General features: G+C 43.9%; 1 protein-coding gene across 1 annotated transcript in view; it reads right to left on the reverse strand.

Annotated features, from left to right (window-relative positions):
- Nucleotides 1-18,072, reverse strand: part of FANCC (FA complementation group C) — a gene marked incomplete at its 3' end in the record, with an annotated part of 195,878 nt that overhangs the window by 108,973 nt on the left and 68,833 nt on the right. The window contains exon 2 of the mRNA XM_079108857.1: nt 174-410. Coding sequence (XP_078964983.1) covers nt 174-338 — 165 coding nt within the window. The 5' untranslated portion in view covers nt 339-410. The remainder of the gene's footprint in view (nt 1-173; nt 411-18,072) is intronic.

Consider the following 18,072-nt stretch of genomic DNA (forward strand, 5'->3'; position numbering starts at 1 on the left):
ATCAGAGTAGGAAACCAGCTCTTGTCTGCAGAACCACAGGAAACTCGTCTTTCTAATCCTTTGGTGCATTAGGTCAATACGAGTCCCTAACCCTGGACAGCACACGGCCTGGTGGAACCTGGTAGAGTCCCTGATGTCATAAAACAATTTCACTATTTTGGCTCACTACTCACCATCTCTTTCAAGGCTTCATACATCTGTCTCAGGAACTCCTGGAACCGAGGCAGGTGAAGACAGGTGTCCTGCTGAGTTTCCAGAGTGGAGGCCTGGTCCCACCCAGAAAGCTTCTGCAGCCAAAACTGACAGTCAGACACCAGGTCTCCAGACTCCTGAGCCATGTCAGAAAAAGGGAATGGATGTCCCTTCACAGCAGCCTGCCACGTGCCGAAGGGATGGAGCACATTTCAGATCTGCAAGAAAGGGCAAAGACGCACTCAGAAAGCCTCTCTTATCAGTGCCTTCCTGACCCACTGCTGGGTGAAGGGGATTCCAGGAGACTGCAACAGCCTGCCTTCGATGCTGGAGTCTTCTCTGAATCACTCAGAAATGTGTCACCCAGCTGTAGCCCTGATTTTTACCATCTGAACTTTTTATCATGAACAGTACTCATTACACTAGAAGTCATTATAGTTCCCACAGGCACAAGCTAATTATGCACAGCTGATAATACTTTATATCTCTTTTTAAGATTGGGCTATTTTTAAATGTTCTGAATATGAAGTTCCTTTGAGAATTTTAATGTAATGGGAAATCAAAAACATCCAAGGGGAGACGGGTTGTGGCTCAGTGGTAGAGCATGTGTGAGGCACTAGGTTCGATTCTCAGCACTGCATACAAATAAAAGAATAAAAATAAAGGTCTATCGACATCTGAAAAAAAAAAAAAAAAAACCCACGGGTGTTTAAGAGTAGTTGGTGCCTAAGAAATGTTTTTAAAGTTCTTACGTTTTGCATGCATCTCTGGCTTCTCATTTAGGTGTAAAATAAATCTCTATGCATTACTGTCTAATGAATTTTCTTCCCAGTTTCTCTATTTCTTAGAAAAAAGTAGAAGACTCCATTCCACATGTATCAATTTAAACAATCTGCTTAACTAAAAAATGTTTCACACACTTGATCTCAGTTCATTCACAAGAAGGAGCCATGTTTTAATAAAATGAAATGAAGTCCCCCTATTAAGGAGGTGTACAAGTCCCCAGTTCAAGAAAATAAAATAAAGTCTCCTGAGCCTGCCTTCCTACCCCTGAAGTCCAGGTTAGGAAGCACAGTAGGGGCTGCAGGGCCACGTGCCTGGGGGAGCTGGGCCAGTGGACTCTAGGGCCCTTCCAGCCTGGTGCCTACACAGGCCCCATGGGAAGCAGGGTGGTGAGACAGGAGGCTCCTTCCCCAGGTGCAGGTTTCGGAGACTCCTGCCCTTCCCTGGGGCAGAGGCGACACACAGGGATCTCATTTCATGAGAGACTTCCCTGGGAGTGGTAAACTAACTGAGTTTAAATCCTTGGCATCGATAATTAACAGATAAAATGCTCCTAGTTAAACACCAAAAATATCAACAAAGGAGGTTCCCATTACTAAACAGGGAGAAGAAGATGAAATTAAGAGAGACTGCACAATTTGGTTTCAGTGCAAAACAAAACCTAGGACCAAGAAGATGAAAATGGTACTTAAGAATTTATGATTCGGAGAAGGACCAGATCAAAACGTGGTGTAACAGAGGACACACACACCTACTGCGGATGGCCTGACGTGGCCTGGTCCAGGTACTGCGGTCTCCTCCCTCCTCTCGGGGTCCCAGTATCCAGGCCACCACACCTGTCACCCTACCTCCAGGTATAGACACGCACTCTGCCTGACCGCGCCCCTCCTCGGCTGGCACTGCCCCACCACTCGAGCCTGGGGTCTTTCCTGGAGTGTCACAGCTTCCTTTCAGCCCTCTCCAACTCATTCTCCACATAGGCAAAACATTTTTAAAAGTTTTTTTAGATGTTGATAGACCTTTATTTTCTTCATTTATTTTTATGTGGTGCTGAGGATCGAACCCAGTGCCTCACGCAAGTTAGGCAAGCGTCTACCACTGAGCCACAGCCCCAATCTGCAAAAACAATTCTTGCCAAGTATTACTGCACCTCACAGTCTTCTGCTTACAACCCCTCTTCCACAGTTTCTTGGAAAGAAGTCCAATTTGCTGTAGGAAAGCACCCCAACTCCCTTCCAGAGACTCAAGGCCCTGCAAAATGAGGCTGTGCACCCCTCAGGCCTCCCTGGCTGCCTCTCCCAGGTCACCAGATGCCCAGGCACCAAGCCTCTCCCCATGGGCTGCCCTTCCAACAGGGTCCTGTGCGGCTCTGCACAACTGGCAACTAGCCTGGCATTTATTCATTGTTCCACTCAGTGACCGCTGCTTCTGCGGCTGTGTGAGCTCCCTGTCATCTGAGAATGTAGCACTGGCCAAGACACGAGACGTTGAAGGAAGCCAACGATTCTCTAGCATTTTCAGGTACCAGTTCTGAACTAAAGTCATAGTAAAAGGCTCCTCCAGATAAAATAAGGTCAAGGTTTAAAGATCACTGCCTGAACCAGTAAAAAATTTTAAAGTATTTTTAAGTTACCTGAGTGAAATTGTTTCTGTCTCACTTTATAAACATAATAATAGCTTATATAGTCACACACTGGACTCTTGGCAGTATCTTAAATGTCTGATACATACTAACTAGAATAATCACTACGGCTTTATAAATGGCTACTACTGTATCCCCATTTCATGGAGGCAAAGAGAGATATGCAACTGCCAAAAGGAAGATTGTATTAAACCTAAAGGAAGTACTAGTAGCAAGTGGCTGAGCCAAAAATTGTAGTGTCTGAGTCCAGAGCTGGTTCTGAAGTCTGTGCCCTCAAACGACGATAAACTGACAGAACAGGTGGATGGAGCTCTTCTATATTTCATATGGCACTAAAGGCAGATCAGTTTAGGAATATGGGAATAGTCAACTGAAGAACCTTTTTGACAAAAGAGGAGCGAAAACCATTGTTTATTAAAATAAAATTGCAAATGACCCTTTTTTTTCAGCACTAGACAGGCACCCCTCAACGTGGTGTGTGCAGCATAGAAACTGGTGGTGCCCCCGCTGTGATGGCAGCACGTCAGTGCCCAGGAGCCGAGTGGTGCACTGGAGCAGCACTCCCACAACGCCATGTCGTCCCTGCGACACCGCCAACTAGGAAGACCCTCTGGAAAAGCACTGGGTTGGTTCTGCCTGTTCAGCCCTCCTCTCCCTTCCCTGGGCACATCCTACTTTCCTCCATTGTACAAGGACTTCTTGGTGGGCCCATTAGCCAAGGGCAGCAATGATGGCGGTCATGCAGAGCAGCCTCCGCAGGGGATCATGGAGTGACGGGTAAGGCAGGGGCTCAGTCACCCTAAGGGAGGGGCTCAGTCACTCTAAGGCTCCCTTCACGCAGATCCCTGGAGCACTAGCTCAAGACCCTAATAAGGTGGCATTTTCTCTCAGCACTTGAAATGGCCCTCTCCTCTCCTCTACTGCAAAGCTTCAAGAAGTGGGCTACAACTCTTGCCTTCGCTCCTCTAGTCTTTCCCTCTGACTTCCTTCAGGAAGTTGACTTTCTAGAGTTGAAAATGATATGCCTCGGCATAGGTGTCTCGATATTATCCTGGTTCGTATTCTTTCAAGCTTCTGGGTCTGTGGCTTGGGTGTCTAACATCGACCGGAGACATTCCTAGTCATCAGTGTTTCGAGTATGTCTTCTCTTTCCTGGATTCCCGGCACAAGTATGGTGCACCTCTGCTGCTGCCCCATTCCTGGATGTGCTGGGGGTGCTGGTTTTTTCTGCCTTTGTTCTTTTTCCCTTCCAGTTTGGTTTCAGCTGCGATATCATCAAGCTCAGGGACTCCTCAGTGCCCCACCCAGGCCAAGCCCATCAGAGCCCTCTTCTCTTGCTCTTCAGCAAGATTCCTGTTGGTCCTGTCTTGGGGGTTCCACTTCTCTGCTTCACTACCCTGTGTTCTCACAGGGCTGCCCACTTTATCCATTCGGCCCCTCGCGCAGTGACCAGAGCTGTCTTCAGCTCCCCTCTGATCATTCTGGCTTCCCCACCATGACTGGTTCTGATGCTGGCTGTCTCTCTGAACTGCCTGCATGAATTGTAACCTTTTTCTTGGGAGCTGAGTAAACAGCTGCTGCTGATGTCGGCTGGGGTAACAGGAGCTGCTGCAAACGGGCCTGCAATTTGGCGGGAAGCGTGTGTGCTGACGTCCTAGGTCAGGCAATGAGGTTCCAGGGTGGTGAGGTTCACAGTTACCTGTCCCCCCACTGGTGTGACCACAGTGGGTAGGGGCGAGTGCCTCCCTCCTCCCAGGCAGAAGGCAAGCGTGGGCTGACGCGTTCCCCCGCCTCCCTGAAGAGCTGCGCTTGGCTGCTCCCTCCCGTCTCAGTGGGGTGCGACAAGAGACCCTACCCTTGGAAGGCGAGGCACCACAGGGCTCTGCCAGGAGTGAGGCTGACAGGAGGTGACACTCCACCAGCAGAAGTGAATCGACGACCCACTCTCTGACACACTCAAAACCAGAAGGCTCACCAAACCAGAAGGAGGGGCTCCGGCGGCCTCACTCAAACATAGCTTGTGGGCCAGGCGGACTACCCTTCATGACATTACTTTTTAAAAGTCTTTGTTAACTGTTTAATAAATACTTTTAAAAATACCTTTTTTTGGGGTATATTTAAAACAGACAAATAAACTGCCACGGACCCATTAACTGGTTCAAACAATTATCAAACTTTTCCCTTTTTTATTTATTTGATTGATTTTGCAGTGCTGGGGATGGAGCCCCCGTCTTGTGCATTCGGGGCAAAACACCTCTACCATGGAGCTACAGTCTCAGCTAACTTCTTCACTTTTAAAGCAAACACAGATTTAATCATTTCACCCCAAATATTTTGATTTATAGCTCTTTTTTCCTAAGGGCTTAAGAGAAAAGAAATTAATTACAATATTGTTTTTGCACAAAATAAAAGCCAATACTATCACATAATAGACCAATATGTTTAACTTTTTTTCAAATATTCCTTTTATATTTATTCATATCATTGGTTATTTATGTCAGAACCAAACAAAATCCAAAATATATACACATAGTCACTATTTATATTTCTCCCTTCAGTCTATACCAGTTATGTCTCTCTTATTTTTCTAAATGCAATGTCATGTACCCTGGAAGATACCAAATCATCTGGTCTGTAGAATGTCCCCTACTTCGGGGTTGGCTGACAGCTCCCCTGTGGTACTATTTCACCACATTTAGCTATCCCCTTTATTTCTTGCAACTGATAGAGAGGCTCCATTACCATTTCGGGCTCAATTACTTCACAAGAATTCTTCATTTGTGGTGTTGCATACTTTGAATCAAACCAGAAGGGCACCTAACAGTTTGTTCTCTTGCATTTCCGAACTAATCAGTGAATGAGGGCCCATGGACCTACTCCACCATCCATCTCTCTTCCCCAATAGTTTCAGGACCCACTGTGATCATTTAAACTCCATTTCAGGCTAAAAAAAGTAGTGGTTTTTAAATTTCACCCAATCTCCTGCTTGTTGATGCATACAAGTTCCACAGTATGAGGCAGTCAGATCAACAACATCTTCCTCTGGGATTCCAACAAGTCTCTCCAGCCCTGTGAAACTGCCACAAGTTCTGCTAGCTTCTCGGTTAGCAGTAGAGGCACTCTTCCAGGTTCTCAGCCTCTCCCCTCTTCTTACTAAATGGCAGATGACCCAGGGAAAGTGCTCCTGAAGAACTCCTGCTCAGTCTCTGCACCTCCCTTCACTCCAGGATCTGAACCCCTCAAGTCCTGAGCATATTCTCAGCCCTCCACCATCTTCAAAGATGATTTTCTAGGTGCTCTGGCTTTTCTAGTTGCTCTAACATGGCTGAAGAAAGTGTGCACTAAGGTCTCTTGTTAACCAGGATAGGTGAATAAACCAAAGTATGGAGCAGAACATATACACTAGCTAACACTGCACCCAATTTCAGTTCCACCTTCTTGCTCTAAGTTTTCCACAAGGATACATGAAATACAAAACCATAATCCAAAAATTATCAAAGAATCAGAAAAATAATGCAAAATCACCAGGGCAAGATCCTAGCACGCAGGATTGCAAAAGCCCTGGCGAGGCATTTGCTAGTCCCGAGGAGGTGGTTAAAGGGCAAGCAGTTCTTCTGACGGCCTCGCTGAGTTTAAAATAGGACGCCAAGCCTGCCACAGGGAGGTCCCGGTAGACCAGCCTGCACTTGGGACCTTCATGGTGGCTGCAGCCCGAGAGTAGGGACCCAGGAGTGCAGTTATTTCAAACGGAGGTCGCACTAAGGGTGAGGATGATGACGTCACCCAAAGAACGCAGACATCAGAGACCATGCTCAGAAGGCACAGATCCGATTTTACTTTTGTTCAAGACATAGGCACATTATCCAATCAGGTTAAGACACTCGTTAAAGCATGTAGAATCAGCCTATCAGTGAGCTATACGTCCACTATTATAAACAAACCAAGTGCCCTAAGTGATTCTGTCCAGCAGCAAGTCTGAGACAAAGGCCTGAGGGACCGGCAGGCTCCAGCACACAGAATGAGGCGAGGCAGTGCGGGCGAGCTCGAGTCACAGCCTGCCTCGATGCCTGCTGAGCGAGGCTTCCCCTCAGCTCACAGCTCAGCCTCAGCAACTGCAAAGGCTGCAGTCCATGGCGAGTCTTTACACCTCCTCAGTTTTCCTCATCCATTGCTGGATTTATTTAAACCAGTGTATCAGTGACTGCTGTCAAATAAGCTTGAGGAATGTTCCCTACACAGGAGCACACCCACCTACACATGAACTGCAGCCCAACTGTGAAAAAATAGTGAATCAAGTTCATCACAGATGGCCAGCACTACCAGGTGCCTGGAAGATGAAAACAAAAACCCTCTCTGGAGGAAGAGAACCTTGTTCTAGGATTCAGGTGATTTCCAAAATTAATATTTCAAATGCAATGAAGAACACTCACGTAAAGCAAACTGAACACACAGGAAGAAAACAACACATGATCAAGAATCTAAAACCAATGGACAAGAGTAAAAGAAACCAAAACAGAGATATTCCAAATAGTTCAACGACCAGACAGAAACTATACAAATAAGAGTTGCTGGTGAACATAAAAGTCAAAATTTCTTGAAGGGACTGAAAAACCACAAAACAGGATTACAAAAAAACAAAAAAGTGCCGCTTGCCACAACCAGCGGGACAAATGACACGTACTCTTCAGAAGTTCATGAAGCAGCTTCCGCTTTATTCGTATAACACCCTCAATATATAAGCAGTCTCATGCATAAGCAATTGTAACCAGATATGTCCATCCAATCCTATTAAAGGTCAAGCGATCACGAGCTCAAGCACACGTGTAAGATATATCTGTCCACGTGCTAGGCGGCTGAACTAATTATCATACAGCCAATGGTGAACGCTTCTTGTTTTTCTCAAGGCGCATTTAGCACGCCCCTTGGCTCTCTACCAGTCACCATCTTAGATGCATGTGGCGTAACCCTGGGCCCCGGGTCTCACCCGCCACAAAAAAGAATCAAGAAGAAATTCTAGAACTGAAAAACAAAATAATTAAAATTAAGAATTCAGGCTGGAGCAGTGAACTCGGACAGCTGGGAGCGCCGTAAAGGAGGCCGATCGGCACAGCGCTGGGACTCGGAGCAACCACTGGGGCTCCGGCGGCTGCCCAGGGGAAGAGTGGCGAGGAGAGCTGTGTGGACTCAGGACACCAGGGCCTGCCCTGAGGAGGAGGAGGAGGAACGTGGCCACTTGGATTCGGGGTGACTGCACCAGAGCTACAGGCGGTTGCCAGAGGAGAAGCCGTGCGGCGAGCTGTTTGGACTCAGAACGACGCTTCTGAACCCCGGGGCCTGCCCTGAGGACGAGGAGGAGGAAGAGGAGCGCGGCCGCTTGGATTCAGGGTGACTACACCAGAGCTACAGGCGGTTGCCAGAGAAGGGGCTGCATGGCGAGCTGTTTGGACTCAGACCACTTCTGAACCCCGGGGCCTGCCCAGAGGAGTAGGAGGAGGAGGAGGAGGAGCGCGGCGGGTCCTTTGGACTCGCAGTGACTGCATTAGCATTCCAGGCGGCTGCTCAGAGGAGAAGGCGAGTGGTGAGTTGTTTGGACTTAAAGTGACAGCTCCTGAACACAGGGAGGCTGCCTGGAGGAGAAGCGTGGTGGGACGCTTGGTCTTGAGTGGCCGCACCAGAGCTCCGGGCGGTTGCCCAGAGGACCCGTGCTGCGGGTCACGTGGACTCAGAGCCACTCAGAGCGACTGCTCCTGAACACCCCGGGGGTTATCTGGAGAAGGAGGAGGAACGGGGAGGGTCACTTCAACTCGGAGTGATTGATTGCCCAGGGCTACAGGTGGTTGGTGGAGGTGGAGGCACGCAGTGAGTTTCTTGGACTCCTAGTGACCCCACCGGAATACTGGGCGGCTGTCTGGAGGAAGAGGCGTGTGGCGGGTCTCTGGGATTCAGAGCGATTGTACAGGGCCCCAGGTGGCTGCTCAGAGGAGGGGCCGCATAGCCAGGCGATTAGGTGCAGAGCAGGGTCCCAGGATCTAGGAGGCTTCTTGGTGGAAGAGCCGCACAGAGACAGGCTTAGGGCGGAGCGAAGGTTCCAGGCCTGCGGGCAGATTCTCTGAGGAAGGGCAGCCTAAGGAGAGTCATCTGCAAAGGGTGAGGCTCCCAGGCCCAGGAGGTAGGGCCGGGCCCCTGGGAACTTTGCAGAGGAAGGCAGCCCAGCCCAGGCGGTAGCTCTAAATTGAGGGGAACCTCTAGGAGGGAACTGACCAGCGAGACCTCCCCACCGGGTGAGTCTTCCCTGCTGGGTGAGGTTTCCCCACAAGGACGGTAAAACCAGAGACTCAGGCCCAAACAGGCCTTGCCTCAGCCCACAGCCTAGGTCCCCTTTGGATGACCATTGGTCAACAAGTGGAGGCACCTCTGCCCACCAGCAGGGATTATACCCCACCTGAAGGCCACCACTCCTAGAGAGGCAGCTTCCTTGTGGAGCACCGCATTATCAACTTCCTCCAAGACTTCAGCCTACTGAAGGCTAAGGGGGGATATATATAGAAATCTTCAGGGACATTGTAAGTCAATAGAGGAAATCTGCAATATCTCAGCGGTCCTCTGATACCTGAACAATATGAGAAAACAAGGAAAGAAAATGCTGCAAACAAATCTAGATGTTACATCAATAAAACCCAGTGACAGCATGGCAGAAGAAATGACAGAAAAGGAGTTCAGAATGTACATAATTAAAATGATCAGAGAAGCAAACGATGAGATGAAAGAGCAAATGCACGCACTGAATGATGAGATGAAAGAGCAAATGCAAGCATTGATTGATCGCACCAATCGACAGTTAAAAGAGCAAATACAGGATGCAAAAGATCATTTCAATAAAGAGTTAGAGATATTGAAAAAAACCAAACAGAAATCCTTGACATGAAGGAAACAATAACCAAATTAAGAACTCCATAGAAAGCATATCCAATAGGATAGAACACCTGGAAGACAGAACCTCAGACATTGAAGACAAAATATTTAACCTTGAAAACAAAGTTGAACAAACAGAGAAGATGGTAAGAAATCATGAACAGAATCTACAAGAACTATGGGATATCATGAAAAGGCCAAATTTAAGAATTATTGGGATTGAGGAAGGCCTAGAGAAACAAGCCAAAGGAATGAACAACCTATTCAATGAAATAATATCAGAAAATTTCCCAAATCTGAAGAATGAAATGGAAAATCAAGTTCAAGAGGCTTATAGAACTCCAAATACACAAAATTACAACAGACCCACACCAAGGCACATTATAATGAAAATACCGAACATACAAAATAAAGACAGAATTTTAAAGGCTGTGAGAGAAAAGAACCAAATTACATTCAGGGGGAAACCAATATGGATATCAGCAGATTTTTCAATCCAGACCCTAAAAGCTAGAAGGGCCTGGAACAACATTTTTCAAGCCCTGAAAGAAAATGGATGCCAACCAAGAATCTTATACCCAGCAAAACTTACCTTCAAATTTGACGATGAAATAAAATCCTTCCATGATAAACAAAAGCTAAAAGAATTTACAAAAAGAAAGCCAGCATTACAGAACATTCTCAGCAAAATATTCCATGAGGAAGAGATGAAAAACAAAGAAGCAAATCAGCAAAGGGAGGAATTATCCTAAAGGAATTGGCAAATAAAGGAGGAAACAAGTTGTGTCAAACAAATAAATAAACACAATTTAAAAATGAACCAAATGACCAGGAAACCAAATCATATCTCTATAATAACCCTGAATGTTAATGGCCTGAATTCATCAATCAAAAGACACAGACTGGCAGATTGGATTAAAAAGAAAGATCCAACAATATGTTGCCTGCAAGAGACTCACCTCATAGAAAAAGATACCCATAGACTAAAGGTGAAAGGATGGGGAAAAACATACCATGCACATGGACTCAGCAAAAAAGCTGGAGTATCCATCGTCATTTCAGATAATGTGGACTTCAAGCCAAAGTTAGTGAGAAGGGATAAAGAAGGTCATTTCATACTGCTTAAGGGAAGCATAAATCAGCAAGATATAACAATCATAAACATCTATGCCCCAAACAGTGGCTCATCCATGTATGTCAAACAAATCCTTCTCAATTTCAGAAACCAAATAGACCATAACACAATAATACTAGGTGATTTTAACACGCCTCTCTCACCACTGGACAGATCTTCCAGACAAAAATTGAACAAAGAAACCATAGATCTCAATAACACAATCAATAATTTAGACTTAACGGACATTTATAGACTATACCATCCAACCAAAAGCGAATACACTTTCTTCTCAGCAGCACATGAATCCTTCTCTAAAATAGACCATATATTATGCCACAAAGCTAATGTTAGCAAATACAAGAAGATAGAGACACTAGCATGTATTCTATCAGATCATAATGGATTGAAGTTAGAAATAAATGAAAGAGTAAAACACAGAAACTATTCCAACATCTGGAGATTAAACAATATGCTATTATATGATGAATGGATAACAGAAGATATTAGGAAGGAAATTAAAAAATTCTTAGAGGTAAATGAGAACAAAGAAACATCATATCAAAATCTCTGGGACACTATGAAAGCAGTACTTAGAGGGAAATTTATTTCATGGAGCACATTTAATAAAAGAAGTAAAACTCAACAAATAAACGACCTAACACTACAGCTCAAAGCCCTAGAAAAAGAAGAACAGAACAGCACCAAAAGTAGTAGAAGACAGGAAATAGTTAAACTCAGAGCTGAAATCAATGAAATTGAAACAAAAGAAACAATACAAAAAATTGACAAAATAAATAGTTGGTTCTTCGAAAAAATAAACAAAATTGATAAACCTTTAGCCACACTAACAAAGAGAAGACGAGAGAAAACCCAAATCACTAAAATTCGGAATGAACAAGGAAATATCACAACAGACAGGATTGAAATTCAAAACATAATTAGAAGCTATTTTGAAAATCTATACTCCAACAAAATAGAAAATTTTGAAGGCATCAACAGGTTTCTAGAGACATATGAATTGCCTAAACTGAACGAGGAGGACATAAACAATTTAAATAGACCAATTTCAAGTACTGAAATAGAAGAAGTCATCAAAAGCCTACCAACAAAGAAAAGTCCGGGACCAGATGGGTTCTCAGCCGAGTTCTACAAAACCTTTAAAGAAGAGCTCATTCCAATACTTCTCAAAGTATTCCATAAAATAGAAGAGGAGGGAACCCTCCCAAACTCATTCTATGAAGCCAATATCACCCTGATACCTAAACCAGACAGAGACTCATCAAGGAAAGAAAATTTCAGACCAATATCCTTAATGAACATCGATGCAAAAATTCTCAACAAAATTTTAGCAAATCACATACAAAAACATATTAAAAAGATAGTGCACCATGATCAAGTGGGTTTCATCCCAGGGATGCAAGGTTGGTTCAACATCAGGAAATCAATAAACGTAATTCACCACATTAATAGACTTAAAGTCAAGAATCACATGATTATTTCAATAGATGCAGAAAAAGCATTTGATAAAATACAGCACCCCTTCATGCTCAAAACACTAGAACAAATAGGGATAGTGGGAACATTCCTTAACATTGTAAAGGCCATTTATGCTAAGCCCATGGCTAATATCATTCTAAATGGTGAAAAACTGAAAGCATTCCCCCTAAAAACTGGAACAAGGCAGGGATGCCCTCTTTCACCACTTCTATTCAACATCGTTCTTGAGACTCTAGCCAGAGCAATTAGACAAACCAAAGAGATTAAAGGGATACGAACTGGGAAAGAAGAACTCAAACTATCCCTGTTCGCTGATGACATGATTATATATTTAGAGGAACCTGGAAATTCCACCAGAGAACTCTTAGAACTCATAAGTGAATTCAGTAAAGTAGCAGGTTACAAGATCAATGCCCATAAATCCAACGCATTTTTATACATAAGTGATGAATGTTCAGAAAGAGAAATTAGGAAAACTACCCCATTCACAATAGCCTCGAAAAAAATAAAATACTTGGGAATCAATCTCACAAAAGAGGTGAAAGACCTCTACAATGAGAACTATACAACACTAAAGAAAGAAATTAAAGAACACCTTAGAAGATGGAAAGATCTTCCATGTTCTTGGATAGGAAGAATTAATATTGTCAAAATCGCCATACTACCTAAAGTGCTATACAAATTCAATGCAATTCCAATTAAAATCCCAATGATGTACCTTACAGAAATAGAGCAAGCAATTATGAAATTCATCTGGAAGAATAAGAAACCCAGAATAGCTAAAGCAATCCTTAGCAGGAAGAGTGAAACAGGGGGTATTGCAATACCAGATCTTCAACTCTACTACAAAGCAATAGTAACAAAAACGGCATGGTATTGGTACCAAAATAGAAAGGTAGATCAATGGTATAGAATAGAGGACACGGACACAAACCCAAATAAATACAATTTTCTCATACTAGACAAAGGTGCCAAAAATATGCAATGGAGAAAAGATAGCCTCTTCAACAAATGGTGCTGGGAGAATTGGAAATCCATATGCAACAGAATGAAACTAAATCCATATCTCTCACCATGCATGAAACTAAACTCAAAATGGATTAAGGACCTCGGAATCAGACCAGAGACCCTGCAGATTATAGAAGAAAAAGTAGGTCCAAATCTTCACCTTGTTGGTCTAGGATCAGACTTCCTTAACAGGACTCCCATAGCACAAGAAATAAAAGCTAGAATCAATAACTGGGATAGATTCAAACTAAAAAGCTTTCTCTCAGCAAAGGAAACTATCAGCAATGCGAAGAAAGAGCCTACAGAATGGGAGAATATCTTTGCCAATCATACTTCAGATAGAGCACTAATCTCCAGAATCTATGAAGAACTCAAAAAACTTTACTCCAAGAATTCAAATAATCCAGTCGACAAATGGGCTAAGGAAATGAATAGACATTTCACAGAAAAAGATCTACAAGCAATCAACAAACATATGGAAAAATGTTCAACATTTCTAGTAATCAGAGAAATGCAAATCAAAACCACCCTAAGATTCCATCTCACCCCAATTAGAATGGCGATTATCAAGAATACGAGCAACAACAGGTGTTGGCGAGGATGTGGGGAGAAAGGTACACTCATACATTGCTGGTGGGGCTGCAAATTAGTGCAGCCACTCTGGAAAGCAGTGTGGAGATTCCTTAGAAAACTTGGAATGGACCCGCCATTTGACCCAGCTATCCCACTCCTTGGCCTATACCCAAAGGACTTAAAATCAGCATACTACAGAGACACAGCCACATCAATGTTCATAGCTGCTCAATTCACAATAGCCAGACTGTGGAACCAACCTAGATGCCCTTCAATTGATGAGTGGATAAAGAAACTGTGGTATATATATACAACGGAATATTACTCAGCCATAAAGAATGATAAAATTATGGCATTTGCAGGCAAATGGATGAAATTGGAGAATATCATGCTAAGTGAGATAAGCCAATCTCAAAAAGCCAAAGGACGAATGATATCGCTAATAAGTGGAGGATGACACATAATGGGGGGGAGGGAAGGGTTAGTGTTAGGGTTAGAGTTAGGGTTAGGGAGGGGGGCAAGTATGGAGGAAGGAAGTACTGTATAGAGGGTAAAGAGGGGTGGGAGGGGTGGGAGGAAGGGAAAAAATAACAGAATGAATCAAACAACATTACTCTATGTAAATTTATGATTACACAAATGGTATGCCTTTACGCCATGTACAAACAGAGAAACAACATGTATCCCATTTGTTTACAATAAAAAAAAAAGAATTCAAAAGATGAGGTTGGGGCAATAGCTTAGGGGTGGAGTGTTTGCCTAGCATGCATGAGGCCTTGTGTTCCATCCTCATTAATTCAAAAATAAAGAAAGAACTGGAAAGATGATTAGACCCAGGTAAAAACAAAATTTGTGAACTTGGAAGACAGATCTGAAGAACCCATCCAGAATTCAAATGTGGAAAATCAAAATGATGAAAGAATACAAAAGAATGGAGGAGATCTGTGTAGAGGAGGAGCCCAGAAAACTTAGCCTCAAGGCAATGAGAGGGAAAAGGGTCAACATCCAGCTGCTCTTCAAGAACAAAGGTGAAACATAGCATTTGACAGGCTGAAACAAAGACTCTGCTGTCAGTGAAGCAACCACAAAGGATGCTCTTCAGGCAGACAGAAAGGGTCCAAGCACAAGTGTGGAGCTGGGTAAAGGAGTTAAAAACAACAAAGATGGCAGGTGAGGTGTGGACAGGTAACTAATGCTGAAGATGTACAGAAATAATAATGGTACTTCGGAGTCTTTAGTAAACACAGAAATTAAAATATATGAACACAGTAGTACATCAGTCAGCAGAATGTAGTGTTAGGAATTCCAAGGTCCCTCCATGGTCTAGGAAAAGAAGGACACAAATGTTAACACTGGGCTTTAATAATTCAAGAATGCTATTGTAATTTTTAGAACATCAATGAACAGAATCATAAGAGCATATAATATTCAAATTGTCAAAGCAAAGAAACTAATAAAAACAGTAAGCCCCCCAAAGGGCAAGATAGTAGGAGAGAAGAAATGGAGAATGGATAAGATAGACGAACAGCATGTGGTCGGGCGGGGAGCAGCTCAGTGGCAGAGAGAAGGCTCAGCACATGCGTGGCCCTGGGTTCAACCCCAACACCAAGAAGAAAAAGAGGAAGCACCCAGTAAGATGGTGGGTTTAAACTCAAAGATATTAGTAATTCTGCTGTATGCAAATGGATTAAACCAGTAGACGAAATCTCCAAATCAAAACGAAATGTTACCAGTTTTGAGTTAGTAAAAAACCAAAACAAAATAAAATAAAATAAAGAAAAAAACCAGCCTGAACAAGACACATCTCAAGCACAGAGGTATGGGAACGAGAGAGGCTAAAGGAAGGACAGAAGATGTGCCACTCACACCAAACCCAAGGAATCAAATAAGCAAACAGCACTGAACAGACTCGAGCAAAACCATGCGCGGCACAAAGGAGTGGCTGTCCATGACAGCGAGTGTGGCTCAGCAGGCCACGCAGCAGTCCAAAGGAGGCACAGGAGTCGCCATGCCCGGACACGGCGCCAAACAGGCGTGTCAACCAGCCATCACCGCAGAGAGGCCAGGGAGCCCTGGGCAAGGGAGGAAACTGCGGGAAGGTGCAGGACGGCTGGGGCCCGCAGTCTCCCGGGCGCGTGGCGCTAGTGTGCTTTTCCGGATGTGCTCCTTTCCACAGCCAAGATGCATACTTACCATGCGGACTTCATCTCAAGGGTAGGGAAAAACCAGAATACTACAGGTTATCAATGTTCATCGAGAGGAAAAGCACTTGATGGCTCTAACAGGCAGTTTAAAATTGTTGAAACAGTATATATTTTCTACTTTTTGCCTGAGTTGTTTAAACCCACAAGAATTCGTGAGGCAGGAAGGAACAAGGCAGTTCCCTGCTCAAGGACAAACGATGAGGCGTTTCCGGCAGCTCCAAAGGACATGTGCCTGGTGAAACAAGGGGCTGGAGTCTTCGGGGTTACAGTGATTTTGACTTTTTCATGAAAGCACTAATCTTTCATCCTAGTTAATCTGCAAGTCTATGATACAATTGAGAGCTAACCATGCATTTTTTGGTCAATATCAAAATCCTTCATAAGGCCCCAAACATAAATCCTTGACTTTCTTAGGATTCTGCCCAGTGTTTATGCCCAAAATTCATTTCATTATGAGCTCCTAGAGAAATATTATTTAATGTCTTTCATTTAAGAAATAAAATAAAATAAAATAAAAGGAAGCTCAATAACATTCCCTTAAAACCTGGGGCTTTAACAAGTGTGTCTGCACACATCCGCACATGCTCCTGTAGGGCAGGCCAACACGGCAGGTCAGGAGGAAATCCACATTTTCCACCGCTTGAGTAGTTTCTTTCTTAGCGCACTTACCCAGTCCCTAAGGAATCAAAACAAACCATGATTTCACCTTCTCCACACACACAGGCTAAAAACAACAGAAGTCCTTGGTCCCTAGAAGGTATTTCTGGCCTTCAAAAGTTTCTATGCAGAAAGCAAAGTGTTAAGAGTAGAGAGACGCAGAAGCCAGAATGGAAACAGGGACCAGGGAAGGGTCCCCACGTGCCTGTTCATGTTCCTATTTCCTGCAGGGTCAGAGGGGTCCTGCAGAAGCAGGGGATGAAAGGGGGAGAGAGAAAGTGGCTGAGAGCCAGCAAAGGCCTAGTTCCCAGCGGCATCTGCTCAAGATCACTGTGTTTGCCTTCCTCCACTTGCTTGCAAATGGCTCACAAGTTAATTAGTTGTTTGCCAGTAGTGTTTTATAAATTCGGATCCCTGCAGTACAAAGATACACCACTGTACACAAGGCCACCAAGATAACATGGCTCAGGTTCAAAGTACCACAGGTGACAAAGCAGAGGTTCCTCAGGACTATAAACTTCCTAATAGTGGGGATTTGTGGTCTTTAGGAATAAGCTTCACAAGAATGTGGGGTTCGGCAAGCACAGTGCTAGGGTGAAGAAGGAAATCAAGCGTGGAGACACTGGAGCAGAGGCAACTCAGAGGCAGGACAGCCGGGGCAAGAGGCCAGGGCAAGGCGCTCCATGCATTAACCAACCAACAGCTTGCAACTGTTGTGCTTTCGTCTACTACTTTTAAAATGGACTTAAATTCAAACAAACATACAAAACCACTTCCCTCCACTTAGAACTCAAAAAGTATCCAGAAAGATTTCCCATGTTCTTGGATAGGAAGAATTAATATTGTCAAAACGGTCATACTACCACAAGTGCTATACAGATTCAATGCAATTCCAATTAAAATCCCAACGATGTACCTTACAGAAATAGAGCAAGCAATCGTGAAATTCATCTGGAAGAATAAGAAACCCAGAATAGCTAAAGCAATCCTTAGCAGAAAGAGCGAAGCAGGGGGTATCACAATACCAGAACTTCAACTATACTACAAAGCAATAGTAACAAAAACGGCATGGTATTGGTACCAAAATAGAAAGGTAGATCAATGGCATAGAATAGAGGACACGGACACAAACCCAAATAAATACAATTTTCTAATACTAGACAAAGGTGCAATGGAGAAAAGATAGCCTCTTCAACAAATGGTGCTGGGAAAACTGGAAATCCATATGCAACAGAATGAAACTAAACCCCTATCTCTCACCCTGCACAAAACTCAACTCACAATGGATCAAGGACCTCGGAATCAGACCAGATACCCTGCAGATTATAGAAGAAAAAGTAGGTCCAGATCTTCAACATATCGGCTTAGGACCGGAATTCCTCAACAGGACTCCCATAGCACAAGAAATAAAAGCAAGAATCAACAACTGGGATAGATTCAAACTAAAAAGCTTTCTCTCAGAAAAGGAAACTATCAGCAATGCGAAG

Source organism: Sciurus vulgaris (genome assembly GCF_902686455.1).
Source record: "Sciurus vulgaris genome assembly, chromosome: 13".
NCBI classification, from domain to species: Eukaryota; Metazoa; Chordata; class Mammalia; order Rodentia; family Sciuridae; genus Sciurus; species Sciurus vulgaris.